The following is a 15,550-nucleotide window of genomic DNA, read 5'->3' as shown; positions in this document are numbered from 1 at the left end:
GGACTTGCCACCAACTAGTGGAGAACGGTCATTGGCACCACAACGGCCTGTCCCATATGTGCAAGAGCTTCAGAGATAGTTTACCGTTGCTTATGGGAGTGCAAGGAGGCACAGAGGATTTGGATTGCAATGGCACACCTTTTTGGAAGGATGAGAAGAGACGCCTACATTTGTTTTGGTGCTATTGTTTGGTTGCTAGAGTCAAGCCTACAAATCAAGTTTGAAGGAAATGAAAGAGACATGATCATGCCAATTACCCAAGAAGTGGATCGACGGTGTCTTCTTCGGGACATGCCAAAGTCAGGCTACGTACCTCCACCACAGAGGTTGGACACTGCATGGGAGATTATTGCTAGCATCACAATGTGCCAGATCTGGAAGGCTAGATGCACTGAGGCCATGGAGGGCACTTTGGTTTATGATACCCAAGATCTGGTGTGATATTATCCCCACGCTCATGGCCACTTGGGATTCAAGGATCTTCAAGGGCCGCAAGAGAAAACGTGGCCAATTTATGAGAATGGGATCATGGCATTTTTTTCACTCGATCTCAGCACACGATTGGTTGAGATTTCCCCTTTGCTTGGTTTGAAATCTCCCTTTTTTGTAAAGTTTTTTCATACTTAATAGAAGTCTCTTTTTCAAAAAAAATGAAAACATTGATTGTATTTTCCTTGACTTATACCAAAGGGTTTTCGTACCTACGCAACCTCATCACAAGACTTACTCAAATTTCAGAAGGAAAAATGCATGCAATTGAGCACTGCATATGATGTCCATTTGTAGACAATCCTCAAAAATCTCAAACTCAAGGACAGCTGACTGCATATATCATGTAATAGAAAGAACTAAGGCAGTCAGTGTGCATTCTGGTTGCTATTGGAAGCTGTTAAAAAGGGGTTGTTCCGCGAAACGCTGGAGTAGACATAACCGAAAGAACCTCTATGACAGAGCCCATGGAGCTTAATGCAGCCTTTAAAACCTCTTCAGGGCATCCTGGTTGGACCATCTTCTTGACCTTCACTCAACCAAGAACAAAGTTATGGAGTTTCAACAGGATAACAGGTGAAAATCACGAACATAATCAAGCAATTCCTCTTACCTTTTCCAAGTAAGCCCACAACTCTTGAATCCGACCAATGTAGTCCTGGTCTTGAACTGCCAAAGTAACAGTTCTTAAATTGGCACCAGGACCACTGAACTGGATGGGCCCTGGGTTCCTATAAAGATCCTCCATGAGCCAGGAGCTTGCTTTGTGAGTCAATGTTCTGCACATTTAAAAATTCCTGATTCTTCAGAAGGTTCATCAACTACGTATCTTGAACAGTCTAAAGAGGGGTTACACATCCAATACACTCCAAATGTATCACTTCTTACTGGTAAGGCTTTCCATTCAGATCCACTTTAGCAGGATGCACAGCAGGCTTCCCAATCTGAGAGACACCTGGACCCCTCAACCATCTCTTCACAGTCATCATGGCCTGCAAGAAATGTCCAGTTCTTAAAGAAGCAAAACTTTTGTGAGCTTTTAAGAGGAGTAAGCTGTGCGGTTCACAGCAAGCATGGGAAGCTTCAACCAGTTATGCCCCTGTTCTAAATGCATGAGCATACTACCAATTCTTCATCGACATAGCAATGAGCCTTTAATTTATGCTTTGTTTTCTTTAAGAAAACAATCTTTTTTCTTCTTTTCTGATGGCATATATTATTACCTTGTTATGTCTATACAGCTGATACAATCAGCACTTTTCAGACTAAACAAAGCCCTCTTTTATGGCATATTTTTGAGTTTTTGATAATTATATCATGAAAAAGATGCAAGCTAAACTGAATCAAAAAAAGTACCGTGATGGGTGCAGCTCCACATCGCCACTGGGAGACATCTTGCTTTAGGTTTGTTATGGTTGCCATATAGCCATTTAAGCCTGCTCCTACAAGATGATAGCATATTTGACCTAGAGCCTGCCCATATATAAACAAGGCTTTCAGGTCCCAAATAACTACGACACTAAAAAGTAAATGCCTTTACGCCATGTATTAAGCTAGAGCTAAACATAAGCTCCTCTTTTTAAGTTTTGCATACAAACCCCCCCGCGTGTGTGTGTGAGCAGTTTGTGCACGCATGTGTAAACACCGTACCAATGTAAAAGAAAACTTCCAAAACATGGACTCTCTCTCTCTCTCTCTCTCTCTCTCTCTCTCTCTCTCCTATGGCATTATTAAAAGACTCATCTCATCTCTCTTTTTTTTTGTGTGAAAACATTGTTCATATTTAGAGAAGCCCCACTACAAGGCTTCCCTTAAGATTGTACATCTAGTAGCCAGATGGAAGAAAGTAGACATACTTGTCCATCTGTGGCTGATTAAAAGCCACATTATTACGTGCCATCCAGATAGTCCAGAGCGCCCGATTATCTCACCCATGCAAGGAAATGTAACATGTAGCGAAAGTATTCATAATTTGAGAATCCTGTCACACAAATGCTCACACCGTCTTCTGTATCCTGAGTTTCGCGAGTTTAGCAATCCACTTTAAGAGATTTGAGAGAGAGAGAGATGGAAATTGTACACCATATGGGGTCCCGAAGTACCCATTGAAGGGCCCCCTATCCCATTACCGGAATAGTATTTGCTTTATTACTTTGAAGAGACCGACGGTGGACTGACGATAAGCCAAACGCAAGATCTAGGAAGACCAAGAGTCGGGCTGAACTGTACACGGCTGTAGAGGCACCAATGATGTCCAATCTCGAGCCTATGCACTCTTCCCAATGGATGTAATAAGGCTGCAAATCTAAGGCTGAGAGAAGGGGCTGATTGGGATTGTTCTAGACTATGTATGAATGCTGAAAATGAGTATGAATGCTGAGTTTTACCTTCACCAAGTGGCTATAGCAAAACGATGCATATGAGGGTGCTGAAAACTCTATGTATGCTAAAAACACAAGGGGAACTGAATGCTGAATGCTGTAGATGCTGCATTTCATTGCATAGAGGCTGAAATGCTCAAGCGTTGATGCTCCTATTTGCTGATGAGGAAAACACTGAGGTATGAAGTGCTGAATTCTGCAATCGCTTTATGCTCCTTGTGCTGAAGGCTCCAAGCGATGAGGACTTCTATGCTAATTATGATTTGAATGAATAAATGGATGATATGCTCAGCTATTTATATGGACAAGGGGTGCTGGTCAACTGGCTACAGAGCTGGCCGACTGCACTTGTCCAAGAAAAATATATAAATGATGTAAAAAATGCCCAATAAATGCTGAAAAATATGGGAATAATACTGGATAAATATTGATGACTGCTAGATGATATCTGAAGGCTTCTCCAATGGTCTAGATGGCCTACATGCATATGGAATAAATGCTATGCATAAATGCACACATGTCCTGATACAAACTCAAAGGCTTCTACTGACTCTAAATGCATGAATGCATCTCTTCAAGTGGGTTAAGGGACTTGGACTGCCTCACTGACTGTCTAAGGCTGAGAATGACCTACGTAGCTTGTGCCTGACTTATCCTAGACAATGGAATCACGACGTACAACAATTATCATCCTAAAAGGTACTAATAATGTACAATGTTGCACTGTTGATGATGAGCCATCTTGTCACCATGGACTACAGTGCAGAGTGCATGTGACATTCCCTCCTGCTTAGCTTGGCGACAGGTTCATGGCTTCCAAGTAGTCCACCAACAACTGGGGGTACTCTTGAAAGAACTCCTCGTCTAGCCAAACGGCTTCGTGGGTACCTCGATCTCGGAACTTCGTATAGAACTGACATATCCGTAGACCGGAACCATGCTTCAACCGATGAAGAAGAATCTGCTCAGGCTCGATGACTTCTACTTCGTCTACCACGTCTGGCTGTTGTTCATCTAAAGCATCAAACACTTCTAGTCCAACATATGGTTTTAGCCAAGAAACATGGAAAACATCATGCATCGTCTAACTGTTAGACAACTTCAACTTCCAGGAGACATCACTTAACTTTTTAACTATCGGGAAAGGTCCAAAACTACCAAATGAAAGCTTGGGACAACGTTTGTCCACTTGTTTCAATCTTTGTTTCATGATGTGCACATAGACCCAATCCCCTTCCTTGAAGTGAACATCTCGTCTAGACTTATTTGCCTGTCTGCTATAGGCTTCTTGTGCTTTGGTCAAGCGGTCCTTAACTGACTCAAAGATTTCCGAAAATACTTCGTCGTTTTATTAGCCTCAAGAGATGGAAACACCAATCTCGTCAAAAGAGAAGAGAAACGGCAACCAAAGGCTGCTTCATACAGAGTCCGTCCGACACTGGATGAATGAGTATCGTTCAAGATGGCTTAGACCAATGGAAGATAATGTTCCCATTTGAATTGTTGGTCATGACAATACGACTTGAGAACATCAAAGGCCAACTGGTTACATATTTCTATCTAGCCGTATGTCTTGGGATGGAATGCACTAGACAATGTAACTTAGTTCCAAAGTTTTTAAATAATGCCCTCCAAAAATGCGAGGTAAACTTGGAATCTCTGTTTGATGTAATGGTGCTAGGCAAACCACAAATTGGGTACCAATGTTTGAGAAAAAGACGGGCTACGTCCTCAGTTGTGGCCATATGCTTGCATGGGATGAGCATACAAAACTTACTGAAGCAATCCACAATGATAAAACACTGAGTGTTACGGGATCCGGTGGATGTTGGTAGAGGCCCTACAAAGTCCATAGATATGTCGATAAAAAGGTCCGTTGGGGATAGGCAAAGGTTGCAGTAACCCAGCCTTCTTTGTATGTGGAACCTTAACTTTTTGACAAATCTTACAAGCTTGAACATGTGAATATACATCACGCCTCATTTTTTGCCAATAAAAGAACCATTCTAATTTCTCAAGGGTACTATTGATACCTCTATGTTCTCCAACTAAGGAGTCATGGGTATCATGGAGAAGAGCCGATCGCTTTTCCCAAATGACACAGAGACGGTTCTTAAAGAACAACCAACCGTTCTGCATTGAATAATGGCCAAGCTTAGAAGTGAGAGCCAAATTATACCGAGTACCAAACTCAAGCGAGTCGACATACTGGTCTTTCATGCTATCTAAGTTCTTCCCCGTGATTTCGAGACTCCTCAACTGCCTGGATGTTGGCCTTTCGACTAAGAGCATCTACGACTAGGTTATGCTTACCAAGGATGTCTCGATCATTCCTCCAAATTGTTGAAAGAGTTGACTCCACCTGGCTTGCTGATCACTCCACTGGGCACTTGGCATGGTTTGAAGCCACTCAAGTGCTTGGTGGTCTATTTTGACTGTGAAGACTTGTCCATAAAGGAAAGACTTCCAATGTTTGAGTGTTGTGATCACACCCAAAGGCTCTTTGTCATAAACCGAATAATTCTTTTCGACGACATCCAACTTTCGACTATAGTAGGCCACGGGTCTATTGTCCTGCTGGAGAACTGCACCCATGGCTACATTGTTGGCATCGATAATGACCTCAAAAGGTTCATCCCAAGATGCTAACTTCAAAACAGGCGCTTCTGAGGCAGCTTTCTAAGGTGCACGGAATGCATAAGTGCCTTGCTTGTGACTGAGACTTTTTGTTTACGAGTCTTCACCCCCTTGAGGAAGTTGGTGAGAGGTGCTGCCAGGTTGGAAAACTGGTGAACATGGGTGCTGTAAAGACCTACGAAAGAACGGATCTCTTGGGCAGTCTGAGGGATGTCACAATCTAAGATTTCCCGAACCTTTGAGAGATCCAGTCGAATCCCATCGGAACCGATGATATAGCCCAGGTATTAAACCTCTTTAATGCCGAAGATAGACTTTTTGACGTTTCTCTAGAGCCCATTATCTCGCAAAAGTTGCAAGACTTTCTCCACATCTTTCTCATGCTGCTCCGCAGTGGCTGAGAATACAAGTATGTCATTAAGAAAGATGACGACACACTTACCAATAAGGACTGCGAAAATCTTGGACATCATTTTATTAAAGGTTGCTGGTGCATTTGTAAGCCCAAAAGGCATGACTACGAACTCGCAGTGACCACGCTCTGTCCGGAAAGTTGTTTTTGGAATGTCAGCTTTGAAAATGCGGACCTGATGGTAACTGCTCTTGAGGTCGATCTTAGTGAAAAATTTTGCACCGTCTACACGCTCCAAAATGTACGCAATCCTTGGCATAAGAAACTTATTCTTAATGGTGAGTTTATTCAATGCCTTGTAGTCTACACAAAGGCGTGCAAACTTGTCGACCCTTTTGGACAAATAGGATGGGTGCAGTAAATGGTGAGGAAGAAGGCCGAACGAATCCGGCTCAGAGGAGCTCAGATAACTGTCTTTCTAGCTCGCCCTCTAAAGTCTTAGAAAGACGATAGGGGAACTTGCTAGGAGGTTCTGATCTAGGGACCAAATTAATATGATGGTCCTCCGGACGTGATGGAGAGAGACTAGGCGAAAGATCGTCCCTAAGCATAATGTCCTGATGTCTGGACAGGAGGTCTGCTAACTGTGAGACTGAAGATGAGATACGTGCTACCGATAAGGTAGAGGCTGTCTGAGCACGAACATAAAGTAGTGCTCCTTCCGCTCCCTTGCAGATAGCTCATCGGGCCTGGAGATACGAAATCGATGGGATGCCAAGGATGCTTCTATCCCCATGAATCATGACGGGCTCAGAAAAACCTTTACAAATAGTAAAAGTGTCATGTCCCCAATCAAGAATAGGCTCATATTGACAAAACCATTTAATTCCTAAGATCATGTCACACCCCAAAAGAGCCGAGACAATGAAATCTCGTTGGAATGAGGCCTTCTGAACTTCAAAGGCGATATATGGATGCAAAGACCAGGTGTAAACCCATCCACATCCAGATGATATGGCACTAATGTGTAGCTCATCTTGTTAGCCAACTGGGGAGAGATGGCGTCCTCAGAACTGTAAACAAGACTACAAACTATCGGCCCTTGGTAGAGCCGTAAGCTCGAATGAGACTTTTCTGTGCAACACCGCTCTCACCCTCGTGCTTAGCATCAAATACCACGGATGGCATAGGATGCATAGAAGGTAAAAGCTGAACCGCATTGATGGTAGTAGGCGGGGCTGAAGGAGCTGGAGATGCTGTGGTAACTGTGGCAAAAGGTGCTTTGTAGGCTTGCTCCGCTTGCCATTTGTGGCAATCCTTCTTACCATGCCCTATGATATGACAGAAAAGCATCTGTTTTCTGACTGGTATTTCTTTTGCTCCTCTGGAGGAAGATAACCTCCAATGATGCCTCCTTTAGCCTTTTCATCAAGGGTTTTCTTAGATTCAAATTCTTTATCCTTCTTACCCCCTAAACTGGAGCTATTACTGTCGTCCTTCTTAACATCTTTAGAAGATGCATAACCTTTCCCTGGCTGCGCAGCAGATTGCTGCTACTAGGGTTTAGTACTGGACTGTGATGACTACTTGGACTTGCCTCTGTTCATCTTCATTTCTTCATTTTGAGCGAGAGTCAAAGCCCGGTCATAGGTACTGGGTTCAAAGTTGTGAACTGTGAACTGGATGTTGGGATCCAATCCATGAATGAATTGATCCATCTTGGCCTATTCAGATAGCCCTAATTGTTGTGCTAAAGTGATAACCTTTCCGGAAAACTGAAGCACTAGAGACCCATTCTGTTTGAGTCCATAGAACTCATCTGCCAGACCGGTCATATACTGGGGCGAAAGGAATCGGGTCTTAAGGTCATGAACAAGTGTATCCCAACTAAAAGCTATGACACCTGTGGTCTAGTCTGTATGAAGACTAGACCAATGCTGCCACCAAGTGACTGTCTCACCCGTAAGGTGGGGAGTCGCTACATGGACTCTACCTTGAGGATCTGTGATCCTAGCTAATGGAAAATGAGCAGTAAATTGATGAATAAACTGATTAACTGCTAAATGATCACACTTACCATCAAACTTACTGAAATTCGGTTGACTTCGAATGACGGTAGTCGATGTCGTGGACTACTGGCTGGTGGCACCTGAGGCTAGGGAAACTGAAGAGAGGTGCTAGTATCTAAGATGCAAGGCCTCCTTTTCCCTTTGGTGCTCGAGTAACATACGTTCTCGATCGAGCTCTCGTTGGTGCTCCCGAGCAACGAGTTTAGCCTGCCGCCGTCGATCTTCTTCGATCCTACGTTGGGCTTCCTCATAGTCCCATCTATCTGCTTTTTCTTGCTACTTTCTTGCTTCAGCTTCTGCTTTTTCTTGCTACTTTCTTGCTTCATTGCTTTTTCTTCTCTCCTGTCTAGCCTCGTCTTCTCTTCTTTGTTGTTCCATCTGAAAGAAGAGGAGATGTAGTCGGGGGTTGCTGGAGGCGGAGGAGGACGTGCTGCTCTTGCCTCCAAGAGTTGGAGACGCTCCAAGAGAAGCTGGTTCTAAGCTCTCAGTAGAGCTATGGTGTCTGCTATAGTCGGAAGAGCAACGTCTCCTTCGGGGGAGACGTCTTCCGACTGATGGGTACTCTCCTCTGTAGACATGATGTTGAAGTCAGTGGTCGTGCCGTAACGCAATCTGACCATCCAAGGATGCCCTCACGCTCGAATACGGTGTGTGTGGACCAGTTGAATCTGATACCAATGTAACATGCAGCGGAAGTATTCGTAATTTGAGGATCCTGTCACACAAATGCTCAGAGAGAGAGAGAGAGAGAGAGAGAGAGAGAGAAACTGTACATCGTATGGAGTCCCGAATTACCCCTCCAGGGCCCCCTATCCCCTTACCGGAATAGTATTTGCTTTATTACTTTGAAGAGACTGACGGTGGACTGATGATAAGCCAAACGCAAGATCTAAGAAGACCAAGAGTCGGGCTGAACTGCACACGGCTGTAGAAGCACCAATGATGTCCAATCTCGAGCCTATGCACTCTTCCCAATGGATGTAAGAAGGCTGCAAATCTGAGGCTGAGAGAAGGGGCTGATTGGGATTGTTCTAGACTATGTATGAACACTGAAAATGAGTATGAATGCTGAGTTTTACCTTCACCAAGTGATTGTAGCAAAACGATGCATATGAGGGTGCTGAAAACTCTATGTATGCTGAAAACGCAAGGGGAACTGAATGCTGAATGCTGTAGATGCTGCGTTTTATTGCATAGAGGCTGAATTGCTCAAGCATTGATGATCCTATGTGCTGATGAGGAATAGGTGCTGAATTCTGCAATCGCTTTATGCTCCTTGTGCTGAAGGCTCCAAGCGATGACTTCTATGTTGATTATGATCTGAATGAATAAATGGATGATATGCTCAGCTATTTATATGGACAAGGGGTGCTGGTCGGCTGGCTACAGAGCTGGCCGATTGCACTTGTCCAAGAAAAATATATAAATGATGTAAAAAATGCCCAATAAATGCTGAAAAATATGGGAATAATACTGGATAAATACTGATGACTGCTAGATGATATCTGAAGGCTTTTGCAATGGTCTAGATGGCCTACATGCATATGGGATAAATGCTATGCATAAAGGTACACATGTCCTGATGCAAACTCTAAGGCTTCTACTGACTCTACATGCATGAATGCATCTCTTCAAGTGGGTTAAGGGACTTGGACTGACTGTCTAAGGCTGAGAATGACCTACGTAGCTTGTGCCTGACTTATCCTGGATTGAGGATTACAATGGAGTCACGGCGTATGACAATTATCATCCTAAAAGGTACTAATAATGTGATGATGATGAGCCATCTTGTCACCATGCACTACAGTGCAGAGTGCATGTGACAGGAAAGCTTTGTAATTCTGAACCCTTTGTGTGCTACGTCCAAACATCCAAAAGGTTTTGGAAAATTGTACCGTAGGGAAATCTGATTTTCAATTTATCTGACAATCTTCTTCTTTTTTGTGAAACCACTGTTTATATTAAATAGTAAACTGTACAGTCATAGTCACCCGAAGCGGGTGGAACTATGAGAACGAACTAAAAAAACTGGGCAAATTCTTCAAACTGTTGGAGAGAGAGCTCGCCAAAATTTATCTGACAATCACTCCATCTCTCTTTCTCCACACACACACACACTGCACGCACAAACCTACCTACCAGGTACCTATATATCTATCTATAAAAATGTTTTGATGTATGGATGGATGCACAGAGAGAGGGATGCAGAAAGCTGTCACCATCACTCTAATTAGGCTATTCATTGAGCAATTGGAGTGAAGACCTTCACATGGACAGGATTCCAACCTTCCAAGAGCTGTCATGGTGCCACAGTTCAACTGAATAGACAGAGATGTTTGTGGCCTCCTCTCGATTCATACTGGGCATCCCTGACAATTGCCCGCATCTTCATGAAGATGCAGTACTTTCGTAATGACTTTCTACAAATTTCAGAGGATGGCTTTTTCCTAAAAGCGAGCTAATGTTCTCTTTATAAACTGCATACCTTCAATTCGCATGCAAACTGCAGAGGTCCTCTTCAACAACTACCCCAGTTCATATGCAACCTCTCTTCATCCATGTGTAAACTTAAAAAAATTGCACGCAAAAGATACTTACATAAGCATAATCACAGTCAAAGTTGGAGGGCAAAGAGCCCCGGGCCTGATAACCAAAAAAATGGCATATAGCATTGAATTTCTTTCCTTTGTATGTCCCGGCTTTCTGAAGATCCAAATGGTAAAAGAAATCGATGAGTCTATATGTAGGAGCCACTTTACTTGGCATAACACGGTGAAAAAGGAAGCACAATTTTTAGCTGAAGCATGTTAGTGTGCAATCCATTTGAAGAGATGGTTTTGAAGATCACACCGTTCTCCTATTCATCTCTGTTTCTACCAGCTGTGCAAACAGCTTCTCTGTCTCAATCTGCTTGTCACCAAAATAAAATATGAGAAGGGCAGACATAAAGTATCTTTTCCATCAAAAGATAGAATGAATTAGTACCTGAGACAGCTGAACGGAGTCATCTGATTCCTTTTCCAGCAAAAACTACATTAGCAGAAAAGGGCAACACGTCTCAAGTGGTGAATTTTCAAATTCAGCAAGATGGTTTACTTTGGATGAGGATGGATAACATCACGACCTGTAGTGTTTAAGCAGCAGATTCTAGCTTCTCGCCACTTCAGAAGAAGTTTTACAGAGAAGATGAGAGATATCATACCTGACTGCGTATAAATGGAGGCAAGAATTCAAATAATGCAGATGCCCATGGTGAAAGCTGGGAAGGAATATCCTCAATATGAACCCCTTGCTTCATATGACCATGAATTTCCTGCAAAGATTTTTTGTAGAGTTTTACATGAGGCCCATTTTTTTATGATGGGGTGCAATCACTAGTCTATGACTAAGAGCTAATATATGTGTACTCTAACTATCACAAATACTTTCTCTATGCCTGAGAACAGTAGTGTATGTATCCTACTCCACTCTTTTCTTGAAAGGTCAGGTCCCCAAAAAGGGGCTCCATACATGGCTGCTGGAAGTACCAAGGAGTTAAACAATAGACTTTTCAATGTGGATTCTGGAAGTGCCTGTGAAAGCATTTCCTCCTAACTTAGTCAAAGAACTACAGACTTTACAAAGGCGATCCTCTGCATCTCTCCTCATGGTGAACAGGGGACCCAGAAAAAACCACTCTGCATAAAGAAGAAGCGTAACGATGGTATCTGCTAGGTGGATCCAGCTCCACAGACTGCCCGATAAAATCAGCTACCTCGTCGATAGAGAGTCCAAAGAGGATTGGAGAAAAAGGAGAGTCTTGCTTGACGCTAGTGGTGCTTCATATCTCCTCAGTCATCACATGCAGAGATCTGGTACATTCAAAGACCTAAGGCCGTTCCAGTCCAAATCACCTTGGATAAGAAACTGAGAATCTGAATCCAAGCACAAATTAGATAATGTTCGACTGTCAAACTGTCAATTCTCTTAATCGCATGTGATCTCTTGCTCCTGACCGCGCGTCGTGGTCAGCACTTCATACACCTTGCAAGTTCTCAGTGGGGATGGTATTCTAGGGTCACCAGATGGTTGTAACATGCGGGAAGAACTGCCTATTTCAAGAACTGTGCAACATAGATCCTAACAAACATGGCCTCCAAAAGGAAACAGCTAAGCCTAAGACCTGTCTCACCTATCAGGGATCAGATGACTACACAATGAACTGCACTTGCGTATTTATAGGCTCATGGAACTGACCCTATAACTACCCGACTGCTGTCGGCCAAGTCCTTGGGCAGCAACATACCAAAAATCCCATAAACAGGCTGGTCAATGCCTTGAAAAGGCTCCTAATCCTAGCTAAAATAGGGGATTTAAGCATGTCCACATCTATGCATGTGAAATCCCCTCCAGTTAAGCTTGATGACGGATCCAACTAATCTTGGATGACTAACATCATCCCTTTGCTCCATGTGGACAACATCCTTGGCATCCTGCTTCCAAAACTTGAGGCACTCTTGACCACTTGGACCTTGTCTTCAAAACCTTCTACTACAACCTTGGATTGCTCTAATCTCTAATGCTCTGTTCTGCGTGCACATGTTCTTCTTGTCCCCTTGGCTGAGAGTTAGATCCCTTCTTGAGAACCTGCAACCCCTTGTTCCTCCCTTCATCCTTGTACCACGGCTACCGGGCTGAGCATCTGGGGGCTTCGTACCCCATGATACCCACTTGGGGGCTCTATACCCCATGGCTGCCCTCATTCTCGCACCACCAGAATACCTGATGTTGAAGAATCACTTGGCTGTGTTTTCCTGTGTGGACCTTCATGAGGCCATGGCAAAGCTTTTTCCTTTTCGCCGGGAGGGGGGGGCGGGAGTGGGGAGGGATTCTCTATGCTATGGTGCTAGGATTCGAGCCTGGGACCTGCACATCCACAGTCCCACAGCCCACTGGCATGCAAAAGCTTGTTTATGTAATGCCTTGCATAAACAAGCTTTGACATGGCCTCATGCTTGATAATTTCAAAAACATATGCTTACAGATTACCCAAGCATACAGCTAAATTCTGTTACAGCTCCAAAAGCCATAACAGAGCCCGCACACATGGACATTGCACAATGTTATCATTGTTTTTAAGAGGGTTGTCAATGTTCATAAGACGATAGCAAAGCTTGTGTGTGCAAGGCATTGCATATTAATGGCAGTGCTTATAAATAAACACATACCTCAAGAAGAGCATATACTTCGGGAATGCTTTCTATAAGGCCTTCGGGTAAGAGAATAACACCATGATACTTATCTGCAAGTGATACATAAATCCATTACTGAATGATAACTAAAAATAGCAGATTAGAAAATGGGTACCACACAAGCACTGGAAGTGAAAAGTCTTTGGGGTGATTGATAATTTGCATTAAAGTACACACTTGCCAGTGACACACACACACAGAGAGTGCACATGCGCACTCAAACACTCCTGTCAGGGTGAAATCTACAGCATACATTTACTTCACTTTCACAACAAGGTTCAGTGTGGAAGGTCGTCATCTACTAACTGCAGAGCACGGAAATCAATACCTTTTTCAGCTCTAGCTTGGACAGCGTCACATATTTGCTTGGTAACCTCAAATAAAGTCATCTTCAATGTTGAAACCTCCTCCCCAAGCATGACCTGCAGAATTCGTGCAATACTGAATGAAGCTGACAATGCACAGTAGAGACAAGCATTCACATGAAACACATGCTTCCACACCCACTGCATCTTCCTGAACAACATGATTAACATGTAACCTCAAACATAGAGAAACACAATGGACCTTTTACAACCTTTCACTCTTTTTTTTTTGTAAAAACCATAGTTTCTACTAGGTCAAATGTACAGAGAGAGACCCCCTCACACTCACACTCACACCCACGTCCACACACACGCACACGCACACATGAAAGTATGTGTGCTTTGCATAAACATGCATAAGAATACAGCTAGTTTAGCACCTGTACTAACTGGTACATGAATTCCAAGTAAACTTCCACATAATCACAGCCACAAAGCTGTCTCGCTCAATGAAACCATCAAGGAGATAATAATGCAAGTACACTTTCAATTGCAAAACAAATGCAACACTTGGCATGCATGGATGATCCTGGTTTCAACAAAAGCGCAGAGCTTCAGCATTAGAAAAGAGGATAACAACATAAAAATTTCTGAAATCCTAACCTTACCATATTTGGATGAGACTGAAGTGCACACTCCAAAGCCACATGAGAAGCCCGTCTCCCCATCAGACGGATGAAGTAATAATACTGCATGGAAAAGGTCAAAGCAGAGGTTAGCAACAGCAAACATGAACAGTGAACATGAGCACAAAGTGTGGATGCAAAGTACCTTCTCTGCTGATAAAGCATCAGTGCAAATATTGCTAATCAGCTGAGAATTCACCTGCCAGAATCATTTCGATACCTTCGTCAAAAACTCCATACAGCCAACTAATTAAACTTGATGCTAAACAGAAATATCACTGAGAGCAGTTGAACTGAGAGCCAACCACCCCTTCCCCCCTCTGCGTGCACACCCCCCCCCCCAAAAAAAAAGCCTCGCCTCACGCACCCACGTGCTGCCCTTGCCTCTTCGCCGACATGACCTTCGCCCTCACCCCTACCATCACCTCTGGCCTGGCTTGGCTCTGCATGGCTCTCCATCCCCACTTTGCTGTATCCTCTGCCTTCGCCCCTCACCCCCGCCATCACCTCTGCCCTCGCTCCCCTCCACATGGCCCACTTCCTCCCCGCCCCCACTTATGTTGTATCCCTTCCTCCCCTTCCCGACCCACCCCTCCGCCCCCACTTCACTGTATCCTCTGCCTTCTCCCTCACCCCCACCATCTCCCCTGGCCGGCACACCCTTCCTCCATCACACAGGGCAGATTCCGTTGTCCCCCAGGCCACAGGCCGTCTGACACTCCGAATTCACGAGGCCCTACCAGATTCCCTCCCCCAAGAGTTGGCCATCCCCAACTCGGATCGCTCCTTCTCTCAACGTGTGGAGTATTATGGCCTTCCCGGTCTTCATATATCAGCAGATGGGCCACATTGCCAAAGCCTGTCCCCGTCGACGAGCCACCGCCAGCCTCCGCAGCAGGCGGCTGCAGCCATGAGTGTGGGAGTCTTCAAGCTACTCATCGGTGGTACCGGCATCGAAGTACGTTAACCGAGCTTGCAGAAATTACAAAAAGTAATCTCTATCCCTGCTCCTTTCAATACTTTTGTGGGCCTTCATAGAGCTAGTTGGAGTGTTTCACATTGCGATCAATAGCATACATACTTGCAATATTTGGGGGTTTTGCATCACTTGCATTCAGTTGGGTAGAGAGAGTACACTTGCAGACAGTATGGTTGGTAATGATGTGTTTGGGATGCTAAGACAAGCTTGACGGCACTAACTACCCATTGTGGACTTATACGATGAGGCACTTACTCGTTGCCAAAGGGCTTTGGGAAATAGTTACAAGAGATGCAGAACATCTAGTTTCTGCAGTGCAGCAGCCTGCTCTTGCTACTTCTACAAGAGATGTTACAGTCGCGTCAGTCATACTAGCACCTGTACCTCCTCCTGCAGATCAAGACGATGGGATTCTAGAGAT

General features: G+C 44.1%; 1 protein-coding gene across 3 annotated transcripts in view; it reads right to left on the bottom strand.

Moving 5' to 3' along the window:
* Window positions 1-637: 637 nt before the first annotated feature.
* The window catches only part of LOC147603530 (pyrophosphate--fructose 6-phosphate 1-phosphotransferase subunit alpha-like), a 46,226-nt gene continuing 31,313 nt past the window's right edge, over window positions 638-15,550 (bottom strand). For all 3 annotated transcript variants that reach the window (XM_086796929.1, XM_086796930.1, XM_086796931.1), the window contains exons 9-20: window positions 14,296-14,349; window positions 14,133-14,213; window positions 13,488-13,581; window positions 13,136-13,209; window positions 11,131-11,241; window positions 10,914-10,958; window positions 10,779-10,835; window positions 10,527-10,631; window positions 1,846-1,962; window positions 1,378-1,481; window positions 1,103-1,268; window positions 638-1,018 (exon numbers count right to left, since the gene is read on the bottom strand). In XM_086796929.1, coding sequence (XP_086653055.1) covers window positions 890-1,018; window positions 1,103-1,268; window positions 1,378-1,481; window positions 1,846-1,962; window positions 10,527-10,631; window positions 10,779-10,835; window positions 10,914-10,958; window positions 11,131-11,241; window positions 13,136-13,209; window positions 13,488-13,581; window positions 14,133-14,213; window positions 14,296-14,349 — 1,137 coding nt within the window. In that variant the 3' untranslated portion in view covers window positions 638-889. The remainder of the gene's footprint in view (window positions 1,019-1,102; window positions 1,269-1,377; window positions 1,482-1,845; window positions 1,963-10,526; window positions 10,632-10,778; window positions 10,836-10,913; window positions 10,959-11,130; window positions 11,242-13,135; window positions 13,210-13,487; window positions 13,582-14,132; window positions 14,214-14,295; window positions 14,350-15,550) is intronic.

This window comes from Cibotium barometz, chromosome 64 (genome assembly GCF_041138505.1).
Source record: "Cibotium barometz isolate CiBa-2024 chromosome 64, ASM4113850v1, whole genome shotgun sequence".
Classification (NCBI taxonomy): domain Eukaryota; kingdom Viridiplantae; phylum Streptophyta; class Polypodiopsida; order Cyatheales; family Cibotiaceae; genus Cibotium; species Cibotium barometz.
Note: the sequence above shows the minus strand (reverse complement) of the source record. Positions and strands in the feature narration are given on the sequence as shown.